Source organism: Mus caroli, unplaced genomic scaffold, assembly GCF_978045245.1.
Source record: "Mus caroli unplaced genomic scaffold, Mus_caroli_1 scaffold_5, whole genome shotgun sequence".
Taxonomy (NCBI): Eukaryota; Metazoa; Chordata; class Mammalia; order Rodentia; family Muridae; genus Mus; species Mus caroli.
This window is the reverse complement of record NW_028227260.1, coordinates 96,343,070-96,369,806: the sequence shown is the minus strand read 5'-3', so window position 1 is coordinate 96,369,806 and position 26,737 is coordinate 96,343,070. Positions and strand designations below refer to the sequence as shown.

The 26,737-nt window shown below is 37.5% G+C and overlaps 1 protein-coding gene across 4 annotated transcripts in view; it reads right to left on the bottom strand.

The window, feature by feature from the left end:
* Positions 1-26,737, bottom strand: part of Gabra3 (gamma-aminobutyric acid type A receptor subunit alpha3) — a 210,989-nt gene that overhangs the window by 11,225 nt on the left and 173,027 nt on the right. For all 4 annotated transcript variants that reach the window (XM_029473538.2, XM_021152863.3, XM_085838162.1 and 1 more), the window contains 3 exons: positions 20,948-21,091; positions 7,578-7,730; positions 1,251-1,462 (listed from right to left, as the gene is read on the bottom strand). In XM_029473538.2, the coding sequence (XP_029329398.1) occupies positions 1,251-1,462; positions 7,578-7,730; positions 20,948-21,091 (509 nt within the window). The remainder of the gene's footprint in view (positions 1-1,250; positions 1,463-7,577; positions 7,731-20,947; positions 21,092-26,737) is intronic.

Sequence of the window (26,737 nt, the reverse complement as noted above, 5' to 3'; positions counted from 1 at the left end):
TTATCTTATCTATTATTTTCTGAAGAATAATTATTGGACTGTATTTCTAGTACTTTTTAGAATGCTATAATGTACATTATAGTGGTTTGAATAGGAATGGTTTCCATAGGTTGTGTTTGAAGACTTGGTCCATAGGGAGTACCACTAGCAGGAGGTGTGGCCTTGTTGAAGTAGGTATGGCTTTATTGGAGAAAGAGTTTTACTAGGGGTAAGATTTGAGGTCTCAGAAGTTCAAGCCAGTTCACTTCCTGCTGCATACAGATGTAGATGTAGAACACTTAGGTACTTCTCCAGCACCATGTCTGCCTGCATGATGCTGTTCTTCCCACCATGAAAATTGTGGACTGAACCCCTGAACTGTAAGTCAGCTCCAATTAAATGTTTTCCTTTTATAGGTATTGCTGTAGTCATGGTGTCTCTTTACAGCATTAATACACCAACTAAGACATACATTTAAGTCTAGATACCTCAACTCCTTCAAACCATTGAGTAAAGATATACTTGATCTCATTCATGATTAATTCCTATTGGTCCAGTGTTTTTATCTTGACTCTGTTCTTTATCTACCTATTTAGCCAACATCTCTTCAGCTTTCATTCTTATTCAGATAAGCTACAATATTCAAGATGTGTATAACCCACTAAGGAGGCAAATTAGTAACTTTAATAGAACTAAATTATTTTAATATCAGAGTACCCATACACAGATCAGTCTTTATGAATCCTGACAGGCTCTACAGAGAAAGGAATGTTTTAGTTGGGTTTGAAAAAATAAGTAGGTCTTTACCAGGATGCAGGCAGGGGTGGGGGAGTGCACTATAGGTAGAGAATGCAAAATACACAAATACTTGGAAGGAATGATGAGTACTTCAGTTTTACTAGAATGTGGATATTCTGGAGAATGAGGGGTAGAAGTGGTCTTAGAGACTGTGCTGTGGATGTAAATAAGACTCCAAGATTCTGGGTGGCTTTCTAAGTACCGATGAGCTTCTCCAGAGTACAGTAGCATCATCACATTTATATTTAATCCAACACCAGAAGACATAAGCACTACATGTTATTTGCTGTCTTTTAATTGTTCCTAGTTAAGTCCAGATTACCAAGAAGCACTCCAGTTGAGAATTGTATTGATGACCCCAGTGAATAGAACATAGCTCTGCTGAGTTCCTGCGGGCTACAGGCTATTCACTTCTGGTCCCAATACAGATCTCTCAGGAAGTGCTTCCCAGCCCTTCCTTTGCTTCCACTCACCTTCATCTCCAGGGCCTCTGGTACCTTCTTGCCTTCCCAAGCCCAACTCCGCTTGGTGAAGTAGTTGACAGTAGCAAATTCAATCAGTGCAGAAAATACAAAGGCATAACAGACGGCTATGAACCAGTCCATGGCCGTCGCGTATGCCACTTTAGGTAAAGAGTTTCTGGCACTGATACTCAAGGTGGTCATGGTGAGAACAGTGGTGACACCTGAGGAGAGAAAAGTCAAGAGCCAGTTGCAACTGGAAGACAGTGGCAGTGTACTTGGTGAAGGTCACCAACTTCCCTCTGAAGGGAAGTTCTTCATCGCACTCAGTAAGGACCTCAAGTTGTGTTGTCTATGGAGCAGCCTGCTGTACATTTCAGTAATAAACGTTTGCTTTTCCTTTGCTTCAAGTAATGGCCTGTTTTTAAGTAAATTTTATAGAATATCAAGGCTGAATAGATCAATCTAGCAAATATTTCATTCCATCTGCCATTAGAGTAAGATTCTTCAGTCTACTGTATAGCTAGCTATCTGCTAGTCTCAGACTAAGCACTTCTGCTGAAGAATAAGTAACCCATTTTATTGTAATAGAGCTTCTTAGAAAGATTTTTGACCTGAATCTGTTTCCTCCAATGGTTACCCTACTAATGGATCTCAACGTTCTTTCTGTGACCCAACGGGAAGTGAAATATTCCCTTTTCTCCAGGATAGGCCTGAAGAGACCCAAGAAGAGTCTTTTCATCTCCAGAGTGATGTAGACCAGTGATTTCCTCATGTCTTCCTTTTGGTCATCTTTCTACCAGTCCTGGTCATTTTCTTTCGACAATCTGAGGCCATGATTCAGAGCATAGGTCTGAATTCAATCTGGTTTCCATATCTCCTCTTTGTGATGTTATAATAATGCAACAAACTAATATGGAATGTGTTTCAGTCACTGCTTCAAATTTTGAGTTTCCGAGCTTTCTGGGTATTCAAAACTATTTAAAAATCTGTATTTTTTTTATATAACCGGAGTTTCTTTGGCTGCCACTTACTTGTTTTTTGTCTTAGAATTCCTTTAATCTCTCTGAGCCTTCTTTATCCCAATCTGTGAGTGTTAGATACCCTGGGACTTTCATATTCTCAAAGTCAATCAAATTTGAAGGAGAAATGATAACAGTATATTCTGATTGTTAGAAAGCTGGGGAGGATGGGTAATATGTTCATGGGTCAAGTAGGGCACAGGGTGAAGAGACATTACAGAGTAAGGCAACCAGAAGACTCACCGAGTCTATTAACTCTCCTGGGAGAGTAAGGCATGTGAGCAACCGACCACCCCTGGTGCCTCTTCTTTTGTCTTGGCCCTTTGAATTCCTTACTTGCACATTTTCTATATACATGAAAATCTAGACTGGAGAAGAATTTTCAACAAAGACCCTAAAGGTATACTTTAAAACAAACATAGCATCAAAGCTGAGTTGCAAAAACACATTTTTACCAATGTGAGGGTCAGCTACAATGTTAGTACTTATGAACAAAGAGACCTCACCAATCCTAATATACCAAGGAGTGTATGAGCCATGCATACCCGTGACTCATGTATGAAGTTCTCAAATAAAATTAGATTTAAAAAGGAAGTAGAGATTTATGGGAGAAATAAGCTATCTCATTCCTGGCTATGAACAAATGCACATCCCCATGAGCACATTTATAGCAACTCTCCTGCACCATAAATGCTTCTGGGCCTTATCTCCATGGAAAGTTTTACTTAGCTTTTGGTGCTTAATTAGACCTGTCACCTTATGGAGAGCTCTTAGCTGGTCAGATTTGGAAGTGCTCTCAATCAATCATTCCATACACTTCCTGGAGCTTTTAAAAGGAGAACCAGCTGCATGGTGATTCTCTCTTAAGACTTCTAGAAAGCCCTTCTTCAATGACTAAGGTAGAACTGGCTGACCTCCTCATTTCCTATGAGTATTTCTAGTACACTTACTTGTTAAGATATGTCTATTCTACCAAACTGCATGCATAATGAGGGGAATTAACATGACTCCTCAGTCTTTTAAAACTCTTTCTCATAGACTCTTTTATGTACCTAAGATCTCTACTTGGTCTCTGCCCCCACCCCCAGTTTTATGTCATTATCATATAGTATGTGTTCATTTGTGTCTGGGTACAATAATTCAGTACAATAGCTTAGGTTTGTTCTTATTTCATCTATTTTGAGAGTAATTTTATTGATTTCAGAGTGATCTCATAGGTTTAGGGTAAACTAATTAGTTTATCTATTCACTTATTAATGGGCATCTCAATTGTTTTCAATATCCAACTCTTATTATAAAAGTGTCTAAACAAATTGCATTAAATATTTATATAGATATGTTTTTCTTCTCTTCATAATACATAGCAATGGAGGTGGAGGATCATATTATATGAATACATTTATGCTTCTATGACATTGTAAGGCTTTTTAAAGTAGTTGCACATTTAACATTCTCAGAAGATATACATTTTAGTCAACATGCATCACTCATTTATGAAATTTTAGTGCTAATTGATATTTTCCTTGATAATGAAAGTATATAGAGTATTGTATATTTTTCCACACCAACTTACATAGGTTACAGTAGACTATAGTATTTTCCTTATAAGTCACTGCTATTATTTGTATATTCAATACACAGTCACCAAAACTCATTTCTTTATTATTTTCACTAACAATGTCAGCCTTCCTTCTAAGATACTTTTCCTTTCATTGCATGAAGAACCATCAGCATTTCTTCCTGGGAAAGTATAATGATAACAATCTCAAGTTTACATTCTTTCACCAGCTTTTCTTGGAAATGTAACGTTATATCCTTCTTGAGATAGTGCCAGTTTTAGGCTATTATCTCTTTCAAGTTTTTGAAACCACTCTTTTCCTTCTCTCATTCTTCTGTGCTGTACCTACTCAGTGAATCTCATGACAAGTCTCTCTGTACATTTCATATTTTTGTCGTTTTACTCATTTTCTTTTGACCTATCTTTCTATTTTTTGATCTATTTATTTTATTAGATATTTTCTTTATTTACATTTCAAATGTTATGCCCTTTCCTAGTTTCCCCTCCAAAAATCCCCTATCCTCTCCCCCATACCCTTGCTCCCCAACCCACCCACTCCTGCTTCCTGGCCCAGGAATTCCCCTATACTGGGGCATAGAACTTTCACAGGACCATGGGCCTCTGCTCCCATTGATGACTGACTACACCATCCTCTGCTATATATGCAGCTAGAGCCACAAGAGCTCTGGAGCTCTGGGGGTACTGGTTAGTTCATATTGTTGTCCATCCTATGGGACTGCAATCCCCTTCACCTCCTTGGGTCCTTTCTCTAGTTCCTTCACTGGGGACCTTGTGCTCCATCCAATGGATGACTGAGAGTGTCCACTTCTGTATTAGCCAGGCACTGGCAGAGCCTCTCAGGAGACAGCTATATCAGGCTCCTGTCAGCAAGCTCTTGTTGGCATCTGCAACAGTTTGACCTATCTTTCAATTTAGGAGTAATATAACAATGTTTAAAGAAATGGATGTTAGTTTGTATTTTTAAATTCTATGATAACCAATATGCCTTCTCTCCTGAATGTTCTCTATTTGTATTCATTTATTTATAAATATTCATCATAAATGTTTGAAAGTTTCTATCTGATTACTCCAACATCTATAGTCCTACATGTTTGTATTTTAAACTGTGGTATAACTCATATACAATAAGATGAAAATATCTTGCACATTTGATCTCATTGGGAAAATGTATACAATTGTATCTATATATGACCAGCCATTGATGCATTTTTGTGAATGAAACATATATACATGCTTATGGAAGTGTTTTTTATTTAATGCACTTTATTAACATTATTCAATTCAATTAGTTATATATGTAAAAGATTAGGAGGGTTATCCAAAATTCTTAAAACATTAAAGTTCCTATTCCAAAAGATACATAGTATATCATTTTTATGTTTTATTCTGAGACATATGGAATTTTTAATTTAAGTCCATGAATAATTTCAAGTAATTCTCTCCAATAATGTCTTTGTGGTAAATTAAGTTTCTGTTTACAAGGGATTGCTTCCAATCACACTCTAGTGTTTTATTTCCTTTTACTTAGTCTTCTTTTTTTTATGCCAATACAAGGCTGCTTGGATGACTGCTGCATTTTAATCATCTTGACATCCTGTGGGGCATGTCTCTCCACTCTGTTTTTATTTTGGCTATTCTTAGCTCTTTGTTCTTTTAAAATTAACTTTTCAACTTGGCAGTTTTCACATTAATGTAGTTATTGTACATACGTTCTGAATTCTCAAGGAAACATGAATTTCACACATACCCCTTGCCAAAATAAAAATGTTTTCACATTATCTCTATATCTTTTGTGTAGTTTCTTAATGTTCTCTTACACTGAAGTCACAGCTCTTCAGTGGTATTGAATTTGTGGGAATGGTTTTTCTCTTAATTTCATATGATAGATGTAACAAGTTATCACAACTCTAATGGCTTAAAAGCACCACAAACGTGTATATATGGATCTAGGCACAATTAGCCAGAAATTACTTTTACAGAGTTAAAGTCAGTCTTGACCAAGGCCCTACTCCCTCTGAAGGATCTGGTATAATAATCTATTGCGTCTTTCAAAACTTCATTAATTGCATTTCTTGGTTAGTGAGACTTTTCCTCTTTCTACAAGACAACAACAGATCATCTTTCAATCTGGCCTGCTTCCTTTATCACAACACTTATTCTTCTGTAGTTAAATACCTGACAATGCAGAATAATCTCTCCAGCTTGAAATCTTCAACTGTGTCACATCTGGAGATTCACTGTCATCACATACAGTCACATTTCCACATCCAAGAGACTTGGAGATGAATTTTTGGATGATATTATTCAGCATTTCACAGCTTAAGTTATAATCCTTATCAGCACCCTCTTTTATATTTTAAAACTAAGATACTTGTTTACCAAGACCAGTAACCCAAATAAACTGGCCACATTTTATTGAAAATAATTTTTGTACAAAATATTCTGATCATGCTTTTTCTTCTAATAACAACCACTTTCACTCATACCCATAAACTTTGTTATTCCTCTACTTCAGTAACATCTGAGTATATCACAGTAATAAACAGACAGCTTCCACCTGGGTTTTACAGAAATGTATAGTGGGCCTTCATTCCACATGATTATTTCCTGCCACTAAATACTTTCCTCTTGAGTTCTATAATGTTGTACCTTTCTTAGTCTTTTTTAACTTTCTCTTTCTTTGCTGCCATCTCCTTATGGACCTGACCCAATGTGCTACCTCTCTCTGAAACATCATTTACTATTAATGAAACAACATTGGATAGCTTCAAGGTATTGGTAGAAATGCCTTCTGTATGTGTATCTAGTATATATGAGTGTATGCTTCACAGTCTGTGAATCTGCAGTGGTTCAATGGCCTAAAAAAATTAATCTTTGTGCTTCAAAAATCTTGCTGTGGGAAAAATAGGTAGAAAATATTTTGTATGCTTTAATTCTCAGAGGAAAATGGGCTAATGATTTGCAAACTTCTTCCTAGATATAAGTAACTTCATACTAAAGTCAATTTCTCTGATTCTACATAGTGTTAGAGAAACCATTTAAAGTATATATAGCCTTTACTGAATATCAGTGAATTTACACACTCAAAAGGCCGGAGCAGATGCAACAGGCCATTTATATACACACAAAATCATTTCTGGGCATTGGAGAAATGGCTCAGCAGTTAAAAACACTTGTTCCTTTTACAGAAAACCTGTATTTCACTCCCATCAATTCCATGATAGCTCACAGCCATCGATAGTTCTAGTTCCAGGTAGATTCTTTTACCCTCTTTTGACTTCACAGGCATCAAGCATGCACACAGTGCACATACATACATACACACACATACAGGCAAAACGCTCATATACATATAATAAATCTTTATACAAAAATGGTACCTTATAAGACCTAGTCTACTTCTCTGATTTGAGGCTTGTTTTCCACCTTTGACTTTTTATATTCTCTGCACTAAGTTTGTATATTTTTCACTGAAGACTCTATTGTTTTTCCTGGTTCCCAGAACAAAATGAGATAAAGAACATTTGAGTAATTGTACTACTTCAACATTTTTATCCTTGATCCTTTCTTTGTTAGAAATTCAGTTGCTTGAAAAAAGAAAAGAAAAGAAACAAAAAAGAAAGAAATTCAGTTGCTTGAAATCCCAGAAACTGATGATGACATTTCTGCCACCTTTCTCCCCTCTACTGTGCCTTTGCAAGGGTCAGAGTTCCCCATTCTCCAGGAAGCAACACTTACCAAAGACTGTGCGGGCAGGGACAGATTCTCTATTAAGCCAGAAAGACACTTGTGACAGAATGACAGTCATGATACATGGCAAGTAGGTCTGGATGACAAAGTAGCCAATTTTTCTCTTCAGATGAAAGTGGGTTGTCATGACGACATATTCTCCTGGACAGAGAATAAAATTAGGCAGTATGGAGTTATACAAACACTGTTAAAGCAACTTGAGCCACAGTTCTGTGATTCTCAGGGATCCTCAATCTTATATTCAAGTTAAGATTTCCTAACACCTTCTTAACTCTTGAGTTCTAAAGCAAAATTATGAAATAGTATTTTGGATGTGAAAGATACAGTAATAATGTACCATAACAACTTGCTGAGAGCAAGTCTGATGAGTTTATTTAAATCATGTCTTCATTTAAGTAATGAGAAATAATGACATTTTATAAAGAAAGCACTTACTGTATGATACATACTCATGTAACATTAAAATATTTAATATTCATAATGGACCTGTGAAGTAGGGACTCCAATGGACCTCATCTTACAGGTGAAAAAAGCCTAAAACAACAAGAGTGTGAACACCTTGCACAGGTACCCAGCTAATAATTTGTAGTGCCCCAAATTAAGCCCACATAGGTTAGTCTACAGTTTATTCTTGCTAACACTATGCTTTGTTATTCTGCAGGCATTTTTATAACAAAAAGATCAAATAGGGTCCAAAGAGAAGGATCAAATACAATGAGCATGCACAGGTTCCTGTGGAGGACTCTGGTTTAATTTTTAGCACCCACATCAGGCAACACCTCAGATTTCAGCTCCAAGAGAGCTTATACTCTCTTCTCGCTTCTGTGAGCACCTACATATATGTGCTGTACATACAGACAAGCAGACACTCTCATACATATGAAAATATAGATTGTTGAGATATGACAAACAACATCCAGATTAATATTTTACTCTTCTAACATCAATCAGTAAATCCTTGCCTTCTGTATTTTTCAGCAGCATTTTCCATGAATAGCAGAGGCAGAGAACAGTGGGTTGTATCCTCAATTCAAGCACCACTAAAGATTGCTAGCCATCTGCAGAAGCTACTAACAGGCTAGGAACCAATTCTTCTTCACAATCTCTAGAGAATAATCATTCTAGCAGTGTTCAGATTCTTAACCTCCAGATCTGAGAGATAAGAAATTTAGTCTGGTTTAAGCCAACCAGGTGGTAATAGCTTGTTAACAGGAACACGGGGTTCCCAACTGTAGCTAGATCTAGATATTCATCCAGCTATTTGGCATAACTATTTGGGTATTTAAACAGGCATTTTGACATTTTACTTTCTCTATTTTCTATTCTCTTCCAAACTGAACTTTCCAGCAAATTATCCCACCTCAAAAACGAGTAGCTCTAAGTGTCTAAGACCAAATTTAAAATATTCAACATTCTTTGCATCATATTCTTCCTCTGTCCCTGTATTGTTTCTATACCTGACTTCCTTCTTCCTTCCTTCTCTTATTCTCCCTTCATGACCTCTATTCTCCTCTTCTGTTACCTTTGCTTTACTCTTTCCTTATAAGGAGTTTAGGATTTATTTCTCCCAAGAGTTTGACTTTGATTAGCTTGACAATTTTTCCTTACCAATTTTAGTTTCATAGTTCTTAACCCATAATATCAAGCATATTCCCAATTCATATGAAATATCTAATATATAATTGCTATATTAATATTACTATATACTATTTAATATTCATGGTTCTTAGAGATCCTCAATCTTATATTCAAATTAAGATTTCCTAACACCTTTTTAACTCTTGGGTTCTAAAGCAAAATTATGAAATAATATTTCATATTTCTATGAATCTAAAAATGGAGACAAATATACTTTTACTTATGAAAATTTATCAAATCAACCATTTGTTTGAAGTAGCTGAACATATCTTCTTCAAGCTTTTCTCTCCTTTCTTCATTATTAGCCTTGCTTTCTCTGTCCCAAATGGAAACCATCTCCTTACTGAGAACTAAATGGTTGTACTGGTTGAGGAGCCATCCCTTATTTCTGCCTTTAAGTTTTTGTTTTTGTTTTCTTTTTTTTCAAATTATCTGTGTCCACTGAAAAAAGACAAGGGGAAAACAAAAGGCTACTTTAACAAATTCACAGATGTTTAGAAAATTAATCCATTGTATCAATTCACTGGCAAGTTATTTTCAAATACATAGCCAGCATTTTCTATCATCTCTTCATATTTTTTTCTGTCAAAATCAGAACTGATTTTGGAGGATTTTTTTTCCATCTTCTCTTATCCTCTTACCTGATTTTCACTAGTGAGCTCTACTTTTTTTTTTTTTTTTTTTTTTGGTCTTGTTTTGTTTTACTTTATTGAGTACCATCACTGTTGTGCTTTAAATAGTAAATATGGTGCATATTTTATAAATAATTGTTACCTATTATTCAAGCCAGAACTGTACAATAGTTTGCCAAACTAATGTTAAGGTTGATTATATGAGTCCTTCCTTTGTGCTTCCATTGCTGCCTTTCTTTGTGTATTTGTTTTTATGATGGATGACTATGTAAGTCACAAATTAACTTCATCTACACAGAAGGTAGTTTTCCATGTCTTAAATCCATGTTTGGTATTTTTCATCTCTCTATGTCCATTTGACAAATTATTATATTAGTTTAATTTTCTAGGAGGATAATTAGGATTCATACTTTAATTTTTATATTATTATATAAGTTTAAACTTTATTACTGTATCATTTTATTGCAATTGTTTATGCTATCTCTACATGTATACAGATCCAAAAATAAGAAAATGAATGAAAAAGGCATAAAGAAAACACAGAGACATGAAAATTAAAAGCCTATGTAGGCTCTTTCTACAGATAAATAACTAAATTGAAATAGATGGTGCCCAATACAGAAAAAATGCAACCGCAACAAAAGATAGTTTTTAATACTTCATCTGTGTGTTTCTATTTTGTTCTGTTTCAACTTCTAAAGCCAAATTTAAAAATCTTAATTATGAGCACAGGGCATTATTTGTTTTTGGAACTATTTACAGAAACAAAGTTCAGAGCTGAGATGGAAAGAAGGACCATCCAGAGACTGCCCCACCCATGGATCCATCCCATGTACAGCCACCAAACCCAGACAGTATTGCATATGCCAGCAAGATTTTGCTGAAAGGACCCTGATATAGCTATCTCTTGCGAGGCTATGCCAGTGCCTGGCAAATACAGAAGTGGATGCTCACAGCCATCCATTGGACGGAGCTCAGGGTCCCCAATGAAGGAGCTAGAGAAAGTACCCAAGGAGCTGAAGGGGTTTGCAGCCCCATAGGAGGAACAACAGTATGAACTAACCAATACCCCCAAAGCTCCCTGGGACTAAACTATCAACCAAAGAAAACACATGGTGGGACTCATGGCTCTAGCTGCATATGTAGATGAGGATGGCCTAGTCAGTCATCAGTGGGAGGAGAGGCCCTTGGTCTGGAGAAGGTTCTATGCCCCAGTATAGGGGAATGTCAAGGCCAGGAATGGGAGTGGGTGGGTTGGGGAGAAGGGGGACGGGGAGGGGAGAGAGGGTTTTCAGAGGGGAAACTATGAAAGGGGATAACATTTTAAATGTAAATAAAGAAAACATTTAATAAAAATATATTTATAAAACAAATTTATGCTCTCACACTTCAGGTCAGAAATTTGTCCAATTTTATGAGGAAATGTAATATTTTAATACCCACATACATCACTGGCTAAAGCTGCATTCTGTCTGCTGGTTCTAAGGAGGAGGCCACAAGTATTTCTTTGTTTGTAACCCTGCTTTACATATCTCTGACTGGTTTGTGCTTCATGAGAAACTTTTTGTAATTATGCTGATCCTCCTTTCATGATCTAGGATTTTGTCTTTATTAAATACCATCATAACAACTCTTTTCATAACCTAATATGCTCACAGGTACTGGGATTAGGATGTAGCATCTTTAGGGTGTATTCATGCCATTCAAAACAACTAAATGTACCTTTAATCTTCTAGAAATAAAGAGGACAAGGAAACAAAGACTTATATTGAATCTGGTAGAGGAGTGGAATGGTAGAGGGTGAGTGAAGTATACTATGTATTCATATACTTCACACAAACAAATCCATGTTATATCTCTAAAAGTACGAAAAGGTGCAGTAGAAGCACATTATAAATGTGGAGGGAATTAAACTATACATGTTTAAGGCATTGAATTTATCTGATCCATAATTTCTTTATGCAGAGACCTGGAACAACAATATTGCTTGCCTCACAGTGCTGCTCAAGGCTAAAATGAGTTGATATGTCCATAGTGCTATGTCCAGTACATATTACATGACCACAAATTAATCATCATTAATGTCACTACCATGCTTGTGTTAATTTTATCATTGGTAAGAAAAATAAAATGAGAGTTTCCTGATGCATTAGTTTGCTGAGGCCGCCCTAATAAAGTACCAGGTATCGGATATACTAAAACAAGACAATTGTATCTTCTCAGAGGTCTGCAATGAAGGCTTATATAGGGCCAGGTTCTGTTTAAAACCCATAAGGGACTCGTTCCTCTTACAAGTTTCAACTTGTTTGCAGGCAAACTTTGACATTTCTTTGCAGATGAAACAGTCTACCTGATCATGCTTACTCTTCATAGAAACAATTATATTACATTAGTGCAATATGACCTTATCTTCAGTGATTACATTTATATTACACTATCCCCAAATAAGATCATGTTCTAAGGTAGTAGTACAGTTAACACTTTGACATATCTTTCGTAAAAATAATTGAATCCATAATTCCAGTATTTCTAAGGAGAAAAGAAAACTTGGGTGTACATATAGAGGCACTGGGAAAAAGAATTGGTTAAATTTTCAGAGCAGCAGTTTGTCAACATGTATTATTTTCAAAAATGTTCTGTCTGGATCATAGACAGATAATTACACTGTAGCAAAATGCTGTCTGGAAAAGGAGGGTATACACAATATTTTTTATAGAATTAAACACAGGGCATAATGGTAGATAATTGGTTAAGTAGGCTATGAGCGAGTCGAATCACTCGGGACCTGAGACTGCTTTGGTTGGGGAGGCAGAAATCCGGCCTACATAGGGCCACAAGCCTCTTCCGGTCAGAAAAGCACCGGGGTAGCTAGGGTGCAGGGTCGGCTGACACTCGCCAGCTACCCACAACACCCTCCACAGGATCTTAAGACTTCTGGTGAGTGGAACACAGCTTCTGCTCCAATCCAATTGCGCGCTGGACCTGAGACTGCATTAGTTAGGGAAGCAGAAACCGGCCTGAGTAGGGCCACAGGCCTCATCTGGCCGGATCAGCACCGGGGTAGCTAGAGCGCAGGGTCACCTGACACCCGCCAGCTACCCACGACCCCCGCCACAGGATTTTGGGACTGCTGGTGAGTGGAACACAGCTTCTGCTCCAGTCCAATCACGCAGGAACTGAGACTGCTTTGGTTGGGGAGGCAGAAATCCGGCCTACATAGGGCCACAAGCCTCTTCCGTTCAGAAAAGCACTGGGGTAGCTAGGGCGCAGGGTCGGCTGACACTCGACAGCTACCCACAACACCCGCCACAGGATCTTAAGACTTCTGGAGAGTGGAACACAGCTTCTGCTCCAATCCAATTGCGCGCGGGACCAGAGACTGCATTAGTTAGGGAAGCAGAAAAAAAGCCTGAGTAGGACCACATGCCTCTTCCGGCTGGACCAGCACCGGGGTACCGCCAGCTACCCACGACCCCCGCCACAGGATATTGAGACTGCTGGTGAGTGGAACACAGCTTCTGCTCCAATCTTTAAACAGTGACAACGACAACAACTAACCCCAGAGATTACCAGATGGCGAAAGGTAAACGTAATAATCTTACTAACAGAAACCAAGACCACTCACCATCATCAGAACCCAGCACTCCCACTTCGCCCAGTCCAGGGCACCCCAACACACCGGAAAAGCTAGACACGGATCTAAAAGCATATCTCCTGATGATGGTAGAGGACTTCAAGAAGGACTTTAATAACACACTTAGAGAAATACAAAGGAACACTGGTAAACAGGTAGAAGACATTAAAGAGGAAGCACAAAAATCCCTTAAAGAATTGCAGGAGAACACTGCTAAAGAGTTACAAATCCTTAAAGAAAAACAGGATAACATAATCAAACAGGTAGAAGTCCTTACAGAAAAACAGGAAAACACATCCAAACAGATGATGGAAATGAACAAAACCATACTAGACCTAAAAAGGGAAGTAGACACAATAAAGAAAACCCAAAATGAGGCAACACTGGAGATAGAAACCCTAGGAAAGAAATCTGGAACCATAGATACCAGCATCAGCAACAGAATACAAGAGATGGAAGAGAGAATCTCAGGTGCAGAAGATTCCATAGAGAACATCGGCACAACAATCAAGGAAAATATAAAATGCAAAAAGATCCTAACTCAAAACATCCAAGAAATACAGGACACAATGAGAAGACCAAACCTACGGATAATAGGAGTGGATGAGAATGAAGATTTTCAACTCAAAGGACCAGCAAACATCTTCAACAAAATTATAGAAGAAAACTTCCCAAATCTAAAGAAAGAGATGCCCATGAACATACAAGAAGCCTACAGAACTCCAAATAGACTGGACCAGAAAAGAAATACCTCCCGACACATAATAATCAGAGCAACAAATGCTCTAAATAAAGATAGAATACTAAAAGCAGTAAGAGAAAAAGGCCAAGTAACATATAAAGGCAAGCCTATCAGAATTACACCAGATTTTTCACCAGAGACTATGAAAGCCAGAAGATCCTGGACGGATGTTATACAGACACTAAAAGAACACAAATTCCAGCCCAGGCTACTATACCCAGCCAAACTCTCAATTAACATAGATGGAGAAACCAAAGTATTCCACGACAAAACCAAATTCACACATTATCTCTCCATGAATCCAGCCCTTCAAAGTATAATAACAGAAAAAAAAACAATACAAGGACAGGAACCACGCCCTAGAAACAACAAGAAGGTAATCCCTCAACAAACCTAAAAGAAGACAGACACAAGAACAGAATGCCAACTTTAACAACAAAAATAACAGGAAACAACAATTACTTTTCCTTAATATCTCTTAATATCAATGGACTCAACTCCCCGATAAAAAGACATAGACTAACAAACTGGCTACACAAACAAGACCCAACATTTTGCTGCTTACAGGAAACTCATCTCAGAGAAAAAGATAGACACTACCTCAGAATGAAAGGCTGGAAAACAATTTTCCAAGCAAATGGTATGAAGAAACAAGCTAGAGTAGCCATTCTAATATCTGATAAGATTGACTTCCAACCCAAAGGCATTAAAAAAGACAGGGAGGGTCCCTTCATACTCATCAAAGGTAAAATCCTCCAAGAGGAACTATCAATCCTGAATATCTATGCTCCAAATACAAAGGCAGCCACATTCATTAAAGAAACTTTAGTAAATCTCAAAGCACACATTGCACCTCATACAATAATAGTGGGAGACTTCAACACACCACTTTCACCAATGGACAGATCATGGAAACAGAAACTAAACAGGGACACAGAGAAACTAAGAGAAATTATGAATCAAATGGATCTGGCAGATATCTACAGAACATTCTATCCTAAAACAAAAGGATATACCTTCTTCTCAGCACCTCATGGTACCTTCTCCAAAATTGACCACATAATTGGTCACAAAACAGGCCTCAACAGATACAAAAATATTGAAATTGTCCCATGCATCCTATCAGATCACCATGGACTAAAACTGATCTTCAATAACAAAATAAATAATAGAAAGCCAACCTTCACGTGGAAACTGAACAACACTCTTCTCAATGATACCTTGGTCAAGGAAGGAATAAAGAAAGAAATTAAGGACTTTTTAGAGTTCAATGAAAATGAAGCCACAACATATCCAAACTTATGGGACGCAATGAAAGCATTTCTAAGAGGAAAACTCATAGCTCTGAGTGCCTCCAAAAGGAAACTAGAGAGAGCACACATTAGCAGCTTGACAACATACCTAAAAGCACTAGAACAAAAGGAAGCAAATTCACCCAAGAGGAGTAGACGGCAGGAAATAATCAAACTCAGGGGTGAAATCAACCAAGTGGAAACAAGAAAAACTATTCAAAGAATCAACCAATCAAGGAGCTGGTTCTTTGAGAAAATCAACAAGATAGATAAACCCTTAGCCAGACTCACTAGAGGGCACAGGGAAATCATCCTAATTAACAAAATCAGAAATGAAAAAGGAGACATAACAACAGATCCTGAAGACATCCAAAACACCATCAGATCCTTCTACCAAAGGCTATACTCAACAAAACTGGTGAACCTGGATGAAATGGAGAAGTTCCTAGACAGATACCAGGTACCAAAGTTGAATCAAGATCAGGTTAATGATCTAAACAGCCCTATATCCCCCAAAGAAATAGAAGCAGTCATTAATAGTCTCCCAACTAAAAAAAGCCCAGGACCAGATGGGTTTAGTGCAGAGTTCTATCAGACCTTCAAAGAAGATCTAATCCCAGTTCTTCACAAACTATTCCACAAAATAGAAACAGAAGGTACTCTACCCAACTCATTCTATGAAGCCACAATTACTCTGATACCTAAACCACAAAAAGACCCAACAAAGATAAAAAACTTCAGACCAATATCCCTTATGAATATTGATGCAAAAATCCTCAATAAAATTCTTGCTAACCGAATCCAAGAACACATCAAAACAATCATCCATCCTGACCAAGTAGGTTTCATCCCAGGGATGCAGGGATGGTTCAATATACGGAAATCCATCAATGTAATCCAGTATATAAACAAACTCAAAGACAAAAACCACATGGTCATCTCGTTAGATGCGGAAAAAGCATTTGACAAGATCCAACACCCATTCATGATAAAAGTCTTGGAAAGATCAGGAATTCAAGGCCCATACCTAAACATGATAAAAGCAATCTACAGCAAACCAGTAGCCAACATCAAAGTAAATGGTGAGAAGCTTGAAGCAATCCCTCTAAAATCAGGGACTAGACAAGGCTGTCCACTTTCTCCATACCTATTCAACATTGTACTTGAAGTCCTAGCCAGAGCAATTCGACAACAAAAGGAGATCAAAGGGATACAAATTGGAAAAGATGAAGTCAAAATATCACTCTTTGCAGATGATATGATAGTATATATAAGTGACCCTAAAAAATTCCACCAGAGAACTCCTAAGCCTGATAAACAGCTTCGGTGAAGTAGCTGGATATAAAATTAACTCAAACAAATCAATGGCCTTTCTCTACACAAAGAATAAACAGGCTGAGAAAGAAATTAGGGAAACAACACCCTTCTCAATAGTCACAAATAATATAAAATATCTTGGCGTGACTCTAACTAAGGAAGTGAAAGATCTGTATAATAAAAACTTCAAGTCTCTGAAGAAAGATACTATAGAAGATCTCAGAAGATGGAAAGATCTCCCATGCTCATGGATTGGCAGGATCAACATTGTAAAAATGGCTATCTTGCCAAAAGCAATCTACAGATTCAATGCAATCCCCATCAAAATTCCAAATCAATTCTTCAACGAATTAGAAAGTGCAATCTGCAAATTCATCTGGAATAACAAAAAACCTAGGATAGCAAAAACTCTTCTCAAGGATAAAAGAACCTCTGGTGGAATCACCATGCCGGACCAAAAGCTCTACTACAGAGCAATTGTGATAAAAACTGCATGGTACTGGTATAGTGACAGACAAATAGACCAATGGAATAGAATTGAAGACCCAGAAATGAAGCCACACACCTATGGTCACTTGATCTTCGACAAGGGAGCTAAAAACATCCAGTGGAAGAAAGACAGCATTTTCAACAAATGGTGCTGGCACAACTGGTTGTTAACATGTAGAAGAATGCGAATCGATCCATTCCTATCTCCTTGTACTAAGGTCAAGTCTAAGTGGATCAAGGAACTTCACATAAAACCAGAGACACTGAAACTTATAGAGGAGAAAGTGGGGAAAAGCCTTGAAGATATGGGCACAGGGGAATAATTCCTGAATAGAACAGTAATGGCTTGTGCTGTAAGATCGAGAATTGACAAGTGGGACCTCATGAAACTACAAAGCTTCTGCAAGGCTAAAGACACCATCAATAAGACAAAAAAACCACCAACAGATTGGGAAAGGATCTTCACCTATCCTAAATCAGATAAGGGACTAATATCCAATATATATAAAGAACTCAAGAAGGTGGACTCCAGAAAGTCAAATAACCCCATTAAAAAATGGGGCTCAGAACTGAACAAAGAATTCTCACCTGAAGAATACCGAATGACAGAGAAGCACCTGAAAAAATGTTCAACATCCTTAATCATCAGGGAAATGCAAATCAAAACAACCCTGAGATTCTACCTCACACCAGTCAGAATGGCTAAGATCAAAAATTCAGGTGACAGCAGATGCTGGCGAGGATGTGGAGAAAGAGGAACACTCCTCCATTGTTGGTGGGATTGCAAGCTTGTACAACCACTCTGGAAATCAGTCTGGCGGTTCCTCAGAAAATTGGACATAGTACTACCGGAGGATCCAGCAATACCTCTCCTGGGCATATATCCAGAAGATGTCCCAACCGGTAAAAAGGACACATGCTCCACTATGTTCATAGCAGCCCTATTTATAATAGCCAGAAGCTGGAAAGAACCCAGATGTCCCTCAACAGAGGAATGGATACAGAAATTATGGTACATCTACACAATGGAGTACTACTCAGCTATTAAAAAGAATGAATTTATGAAATTCCTAGCCAAATGGATGGACCTGGAGGGCATCATCTTGAGTGAAGTAACACAATCACAAAAGAACTCACACAATATGTATTCACTGATAAGTGGATATTAGCCCAAAACTTAGGATACCCAAGATATAAGATACAATTTGCTAAACGCATGAAACTCAAGAAGAATGAAGACCAAAGTGTGGACACTGTGCCCCTTCTTAGAATTGGGAACAAAACACCCAGGGAAGGAGTTACAGAGACTAAGTTCGTAGCTGTGATGAAAGGATGGACCATTTAGAGACTGCTGTATCCAGGGATCCATCCCATAAGCAGCTTCTAAACGCTGACACCATTGCATACACTAGCAAGATTTTGCTGAAAGGACCCAAATAGAGCTGTCTCTTGTGAGACGATGCGGGGGCCTAGCAAACACAGGAGTGGATGTTCACAGTCAGCTATTGGATGTATCACAGGGCTCCCAATGGAGAAGCTAGAGAAAGTACCCAAGGAGCTAAAGGGATCTGCAACCCTATTGTTGGAACAACATGATGAACTAACCAGAACCCCGGAGCTCTTGTCTCTAGCTGCATATGTATTGAAAGATGTCCTAGTTGGCCATCAATGGAAAGAGAGGCCCATTGGACTTGCAAACTTTATATGCCCCAATATAGGGGAATGCCAGGGCCAAAAGAATGGGAATGGGTGGGTAGGGAAGTGGGGGGCGCTATGGGGGACTTTTGGGATAGCATTGGAAATGTAATTGAGGAAAATATGTAATAAAAATATTAAAAATCAAAAAAAAATAAAATAAAAAAATAAAATAAAATAAAAATAAAAAAATAAAAAGAAATTAAAAAAAAAAGTAGGCTATGAGCCCTGCACAATGCCATTACAAATGAAACTATTATTTTGCTTAGTTTCAGCAATGAAATGCTACATTTTCCACCGAAAACCACAAACAATTGTTCAGAACTCTCTGGCCTTGAAAGAGAGAATTTATTATTTTACTTATATTTTAAGTATCCAAAACAAGTATTAATGCCTTTATTATAATTGCTAGTATATTGTTACTAATTTATATGTGCATTTTGCTTGGCTCCTGGACATCTAATAACATAAAAACTGTTTAAAGCTTATAATATTAAAAGTAGATAAAAATAAAACTACAAGTACCATTTATTTGGTACCACTAGGAACATTTTGGTGTTCTAAAATGCCATTTAATTAAATTTTTTAATTGCTAAGAATGCAAAAAGAATTCTGTATATAAATATATATCAATAAATGTACTAAAGTTTTCTAATTCTTTTAGTTTAGATTTTTAAATTTTTATTTCTATGCTTGTGTCTGTCTGCCTATCTCCCTCACCCTACCTCCATACCATCCTTGGTATGTATGTGTGTTTCTGCACCTGCATGTGGGCACATGATTGTGGATGTCAGTGTAGGTCAAAGGAGGGTGTCAGATCCCCTGCATTTGGAATTACAGATGGTTGTGAGCCACCAAGTATATGTTGGTAATTGAACCCAGGTCCTGGTTAAGAGCAGTCAGGTTTTGTTTTTTTTTTTTTTTTAACTACTGAGGCATGTCTCCAGTTCCTTACTGACATTTTCCTATTGAAGAGTTAAACTGTTACTTTGTATCTTGGGTTTCAGAAACCCCTATTAATATACAATCCCTGAATTCTCGGGTCTCTTGCATAAAATTGCATGATATGTATATAAAAACCTATGATTTTCAGCTTCACTAACCTTTAAAACTAAAATATCAGATACAATACAAATAATCCATACTATATTTTATAATGACAATAAAACTACACATGTTTAGTCTACAATTAAGACAAATTTGCATTTCTATTTAATTAAATATGTAGATAGAGAGCCCATGGATACACTGAGTTGGTTGGATCTGAATTTCCTTTGTTGGCTTCTCCGTGCATTTTTAGCATTCCTATGATGAACATGTAGTTTCCATATGATAAAGGTGGTTTAAACTGTGGAATAACATCTTGAACTGCTTCCATAGCCAGTAAGGCTGACTTTTAAATTTGATACCAAGTATCAAAATTCAGAGGGCAACCAGGAAAAGTAACAAAATTAAGTGGTGCATAAGTTTTGGGGATGGGACCTCCATAGCCCTGGGCAAAAGCATTTCTAGTGTGTTATATTCTCTCCTGTGTCCTGAAGTAAAGGGCAGACAAGATGGCATGCTATAACATCACCAAGTCATAACATATATCTTAATAATGAAAGAATGACTGTATGCCAAACTTCACTGATAATTGTGGACTCACAAAGATTAGTGTTTGAAAATGACAAAAACATTACTCCTCAAGAGACATCAGGGCACTGGGTTTCAGAGGGACTAAGAGTTTCCTGCTTGGATTCACAATTTGACTGTGACACTGCATAACAACAAGGGAAAAATCATTGAATTCATATATGCTTCAACTTTATCACTGTAATGGTATTTAAAACTGTTTTTAAAGATTAAGTAAGTTAGAAATATAATCCTGTCATATGGTAAAGATTACATAAAAATTAAGTAAACAAATAAGACCATACCTGTACTAGACCGGATTATCTCTGTCCCAACAACATGGCCAAGCAAGTCATACTGATTCAGGCGTGAGCCATCCTGTGCTACTTCCACAGATTTGTTCTTCCCAAGAGTCCAAGAATAAATTACTTCAGCTTTGGTATAGGCATCTATGGCGGGAGTAAGTAAAAAAGAAGTTTAAGGGGAAGGAAAATCATTTCCTATCATTCTTAATGTGTATATGATTCAATAACATTTAATTTAATACAGCTTCCATCCCAAAGACTTCAAGATACATTTTTGTCTTCTTTTAAGTCCAACCTTCTATTCATCCACCCATTCCTCTAATAAACACTCACTACTTATTATAGCATGTAGAACCTACGTGAAATGAAACCACAATATTTTGTTCCTTTAATGACTGTCAATGCTCTAGACCTTTTCTTTTCTTGGAGGAAAGAATATAGAGATGAAAAAGAATAAAATATCCCCTTATTCACAAACATCAAACTAAAAAGAGGCAATATCTGTGGAAATAGCCAAAGTGAGTGAACCAGGCTGGTAATAAAACATAAACTGGTGGGAATATAATAAGATTTTCTTTAATTAATGATGAAGGACGTATATGAAATTAAGATGAAAATTCAAACTAATGATATTTTAAGTTAAAATAATAATCCAAATTAGAATAGCAATAATTAATGATCACAATTTTATAAATTATTTATTACCACTTTAGTATGCAAAGCAGAAATTTCATGTTTTCTTTCATACCAGGTTGTCAGTGTTTTCTCTTTGATTTGAAATTAAAACATCAAATGCAGAATTTTGTGCAGATTAACAAAGGTGTGTGATGGATTTTGTCAATACCATAATGAATGAGATTATTCCTTTCCAGAGAAAGGCAAATCTTTCTACATTAGATTTCATATTTAGAGTGAACACCTTGACTTAATTCAGGCACCTAGGTTCACAAAGGGAAGCTAATCAACATACATTTTAACACTGTACTCCAAGTTTCAAGCTATCTTTTGTTAAAGTCAATGATGGGAAGTATCTCCGCCTTATCAAGACAGCTATTGTGTCTTTAATATGCTCTAGTTACAGCTGGGCGTGGTGGCGCACGCCTTTAATCTCAGCACTTGGGAGGCGGAGGCAGGCGGATTTCTGAGTTCGAGGCCACCCTGGTCTACAGAGTGAGTTCCAGGACAGCCAGGGCTATACAGAGAAACCCTGTCTCGAAAAACCAAACCAAACCAAATCAAACAACCCCCCCCCCAAAAAAATATGCTCTAGTTACATAGTTTATCACAGAGCAAAGAATTTCTGGTGAATCTTCTAGTAAACCAATGTAAATTCTGGGTCTCTTCAAAATTTTATAATACTAAATATACTGACCATAAGCAGGTCTAGCATTAACACATACTCATGTACATTAATTGTTATCTATGTGCATTATATTGTTTTCAAATTATTAAGCAAACCATTCTATGATTTATTTCTGATGAGCAATATGCTAAGAACTCATTTAAATCAAAATGCCCATTGGCACCATGACCAAATATGTATAATTTTATGGTAGTTCTATATCTGTCATGCCATGTGTGTCTAAAGAAAATCTTATAAGAGGGGAATAGGGATGATGATGGCTCAATTGGAAAAGTACTTGCCACATAAGCATGCAAGCCTGTGTTCAGATCCCTCATCAAGCATATGAAAACTTTGGTGCATGCCTATAGCTCTAGTGCTAATAAGGTGACGCTCAATGACTAGTTTGTTTAGCTAAATCAATAAGAGCCACACTCACTGAGACTGCCTCTAATGAGAGGTGGAAGGTGATGGAAGAAGGCACCCAGGGCCAATGTGTCTTCCATCCATGTGCATGCACACATACAATTTTAAAGCTGAAAATATATAAGAGATTTAACTTTTTCACATAAATAGCCCCACAAATGATCTCAATTAGTAGACACTTCCTTTAAATTTTGCTGAAAGGACCCTGACAAAGCTCTCTCATGTGAGGCGATGCCAATGCCTGCCAAATACATAAGTGGATGCTCACAGTCATCTATTGGATGGAACAGGGCCCCTAATGAAGGAGCTAGAGAAAGTACCCAAGGAGCTAAAGGGGTTTGCAACCCTATAGGAGGATCAACAATATGAACTAACCAGTACCCCCAGAGCTGTGTCTCTAGTTGCATATATGTAGCAGAGGATGGTCTAGTCGGCAATCAATGGGAGGAGAGGTCCTTGGTATTGCAAAGATCATATGCCCCAGTACAGGGGAATGCCAGGGACAGGAAGCAGGAGTAGGTGGGTTCAGGAGCAGGGAGTGGGGAGGGTATAGAGGGCTTTCAGGATAGCATTTGAAATGTAAATGAAGAAAATATCTAATAAAAAAAGAAAAATATTTATGTTACATTTAGGTTTATGTGCATGTATGTGTGTGTGCTCATACACACATGCACACACATATCTTAGAGTACATATAGAGGTCAGAAGAAACCTTTTTAAGGGGAGCCAGTTCTCTCCTTCTACCAGGTGAGTCCTGGGGATTGAACTCACGTTGTCAGGTATGGAGGCAAGTACCTTTGACCACTGAGCCATCTCATCAGCCACAGTAGATACTTTCTTATATTAATAATATATTAAATATTTTGATGCCTAGAGTTACCCAGTAGCAACACTTACTATATGTACTAAAACATAAAGCCTGTTGAACTTCAGCCTAGTTTTCGCAATTTAAATTTAATCATGTATCTTTTCTATGTACTAACATTCCACCCTACTTATCTGTGTTTTCTCTTTCCAAGGATTCAGTTTTCTGTGGTCAAAGTAGTCCAAAAATCTTAATGGAAAATTCCAGAAATAAAAAGTCCACAAATGTTAAGCAGCAAGCTCTTTAATGTAATGCCTTTGCTATTGCATTCATTTCTACTGGGGACTATCTATTAATCACTTAGTCATTTCCTTTGTACTCAAATCAGTTATTGTAGCATCATAATGCTTGTGCCTCATTGGAACCTTATAAACTAGCCTGACACCATTCATTTCACCTCATGTCATTGGGTAAGATTATTATCACAAGAAGTGGAAGATCAAGTACAGTAAATAAGTTCAATTATTCTCCTGTTAATAATTTATTAATCTTTCACTTTGTCCAGTTTAAAAAGTCAATTTCTCCATGCATATTTTTGTATAGAAAAATAGTAAAAGGCCAACTGTTGTAATCCCCACCAGGGAGCTTGCTATTTTCTGAAGGAAACAGAGACAGGCAATCAGTTGTAATGCAATTGTGAACATAAAAAATATGCAACTTGGTGGGGAAAAACAAGTAAGTATTAACTCAAACTAGACATTAACACTAGGGAAATTGTTTTTAAAAATGACACTATTGTGGATGCCAAGAAGTGCATGCTGACAGAAGCCTGATATAGCTGTCTCCTGACAGGCTCTGCAAGAGCCGGACAAATAAAGACAGGGGATCTTCACAGCCAACCACTGGACTGAACACAGGGTACCCAGTTCTCAGAGAGAAGGAGCTAGAGAAAGGACCCAAGGAGCTGAAGGGCTTTGCAGCCCCATAGGAGGAACAACAATATGAACTAACCAGTACCCCCAGAGCTTCCAGGGACTGAACCACCAACCAAAGAGTACACATGGAGGGACTCATGGCTCCAGCCTCATATATGGCAGAGGATGGCTTTGTCGGGCATCCATGGGAGGAGAGGCCCTTGGTCCTGTGAAAGCTCGATGCCTCAGTGTAGAGGAATGCCAGGGATGGGAGGCAGGAGTGGGTAGGCAGGTGGGGGAGCACCCTTATAGAAGCAGGGGGAGGAAGGATGGGATAGAAGGTTTGTGGAGGGGAATCTGAGAAAGGGGATAACATTTGAAATGGAAATAAAGAAAATATCTAATTAAAAAAAAGAAAAATATACTCTTCAGGTTACTATGATCCTTTTGCTGATATCTGGAAGTTGTTGAAAATTTCTTCTGGCAACTTTGAAAAACTTTCATTTTTAACATCATAATTTCATTATTTCGCCCTTCTTTTTCCTTGCTCCTAATTGTCTCATATATACCCTTCCTTGCTTCCTCTCAAATTCAAGATCCGATTTTCCATTAATTGTTGTCATATATATATGTGTGTGTGTGTATGTGTGTGTGTGTGTGTGTGTGTATATATATATATATTCTGCTCAGTCTGTATAATGTTATACATGTGCATGTTTTGGGGGCTGAGCTTTTGATATTTGGATTAGTAATTGATGTGCTCTTCCACGGAGAGGAGTTTTTCTCCAGATCTCAGCATTCTCTAGTTTCCTATAATGTTTTAGATAGGATTCAGGACTTGTGGGTCACCACTCCTAACTACTTTGTCATGTTCATTGATGTTGCCCTTGTTCAGCTCATGTCGTGTTGGTGACACTATGGAGATGGTTACTAAAAACCACAACCATATAAAATGTGGAGTGGTGGTACCCACTCCAATTGGATGTTACATCTACAAAACATACCTAGGGCTCAGGGAACATTGTGGAAGAAGGGGGAAAGGGCTGAAGGAGCCAAAGGTCTGGGGAGTGTTTTGTGATATCGTGTGTCCAAGTAATTCAGAAGCTGTACTCTTTTGACAACGTTATTAAATTCTCTCATTGTTTTAATATAGAAGTCTTGAAAGCAAAAGTTGTCAGAGGAAATGTCAACCGAATGATTTAAGAGTGTGAATCACTCACTTCTTTATGTGCTCAATTTCCTTCCCTTACAGTGTTCCTTAATTTCACCTGCTATGTCCTTCACATTGGTTGTAGTCTTCTCTAGCCTCTCTAGTCCTTGAGTCTCTTCTCATCTTTATTTACAGTGATTTCTTTGCTAATCCAACCATACCATCTGGACATATTACAACAAAATTAAACCCCCACTCTGAATCTTTTAAAGCACTTAGAAATGAACAAAGTTTTAAATGTGTACTTTTCTATCAGAATTAAATATTTTCTTAGTAATAGGTACACAGATATTGCTAATTTGACTAAGCCATTGTTGCAAAATCAAAAGAAGGAAGAAGCTGATATACTAAGTCAAAATTTTTTGAAAATTTCAGGAATATTTTAAAGACTTATGTGATCAGTTCCTGCCCTGCTTAACTTCCTGTTCTGACTTCCTCCCTTGGAGAGAAAAGGCTTTATTTGGCTTCCACTTCCACATCACTATTCATCATCAAAGGAAGTCAGAACAGGAAGTTAAGCAGGGCAAGAACCCGGTGGCAAGAGCTGGTGTAGAGACCATGGAGGGGTGCTGCTTACTAGATTGCTCCCCATGGCTTGCTCAGCCTGCGTTCTAATAGAACCAAGGACCACAAGCCTAGGGATGGCACCAGCCACAATGAGGTGGGCCCTCCCACATCAGTCATTAATTAAGAAAACACCCTACAGAGTTGCCCACAGCCTGATCTTGTGGAGGCATTTTCTCAAATGAGGTTCCCTCCATTCAGATGACTCTAGCTTGTGTCAAGTTGATATAAAACCAGCCAGAACAAAGACTAACATGAAAGGTATTGTTTCCCTGACTTTTTTCTTAGTCTGTCATTCATATATAGGAGAGCTACTGATTCTTTTTGTTGTTTTGTTTTGTTTTTTTTTTTTGTTTTCTTGTTAAAAGCTTGTATTCAGCATCTTTGCTGAAAGTGTTTATTAACTGTAGGAGTTCCCTGGTAGAATTTTTTGGGTCAGTTATGTATACTATCACATCATCTTCAAATAGTGATACTTTGACTTCATCCTTTTCAATTTGTATCCTGTGATAACCTTCGGTTGTCTTAC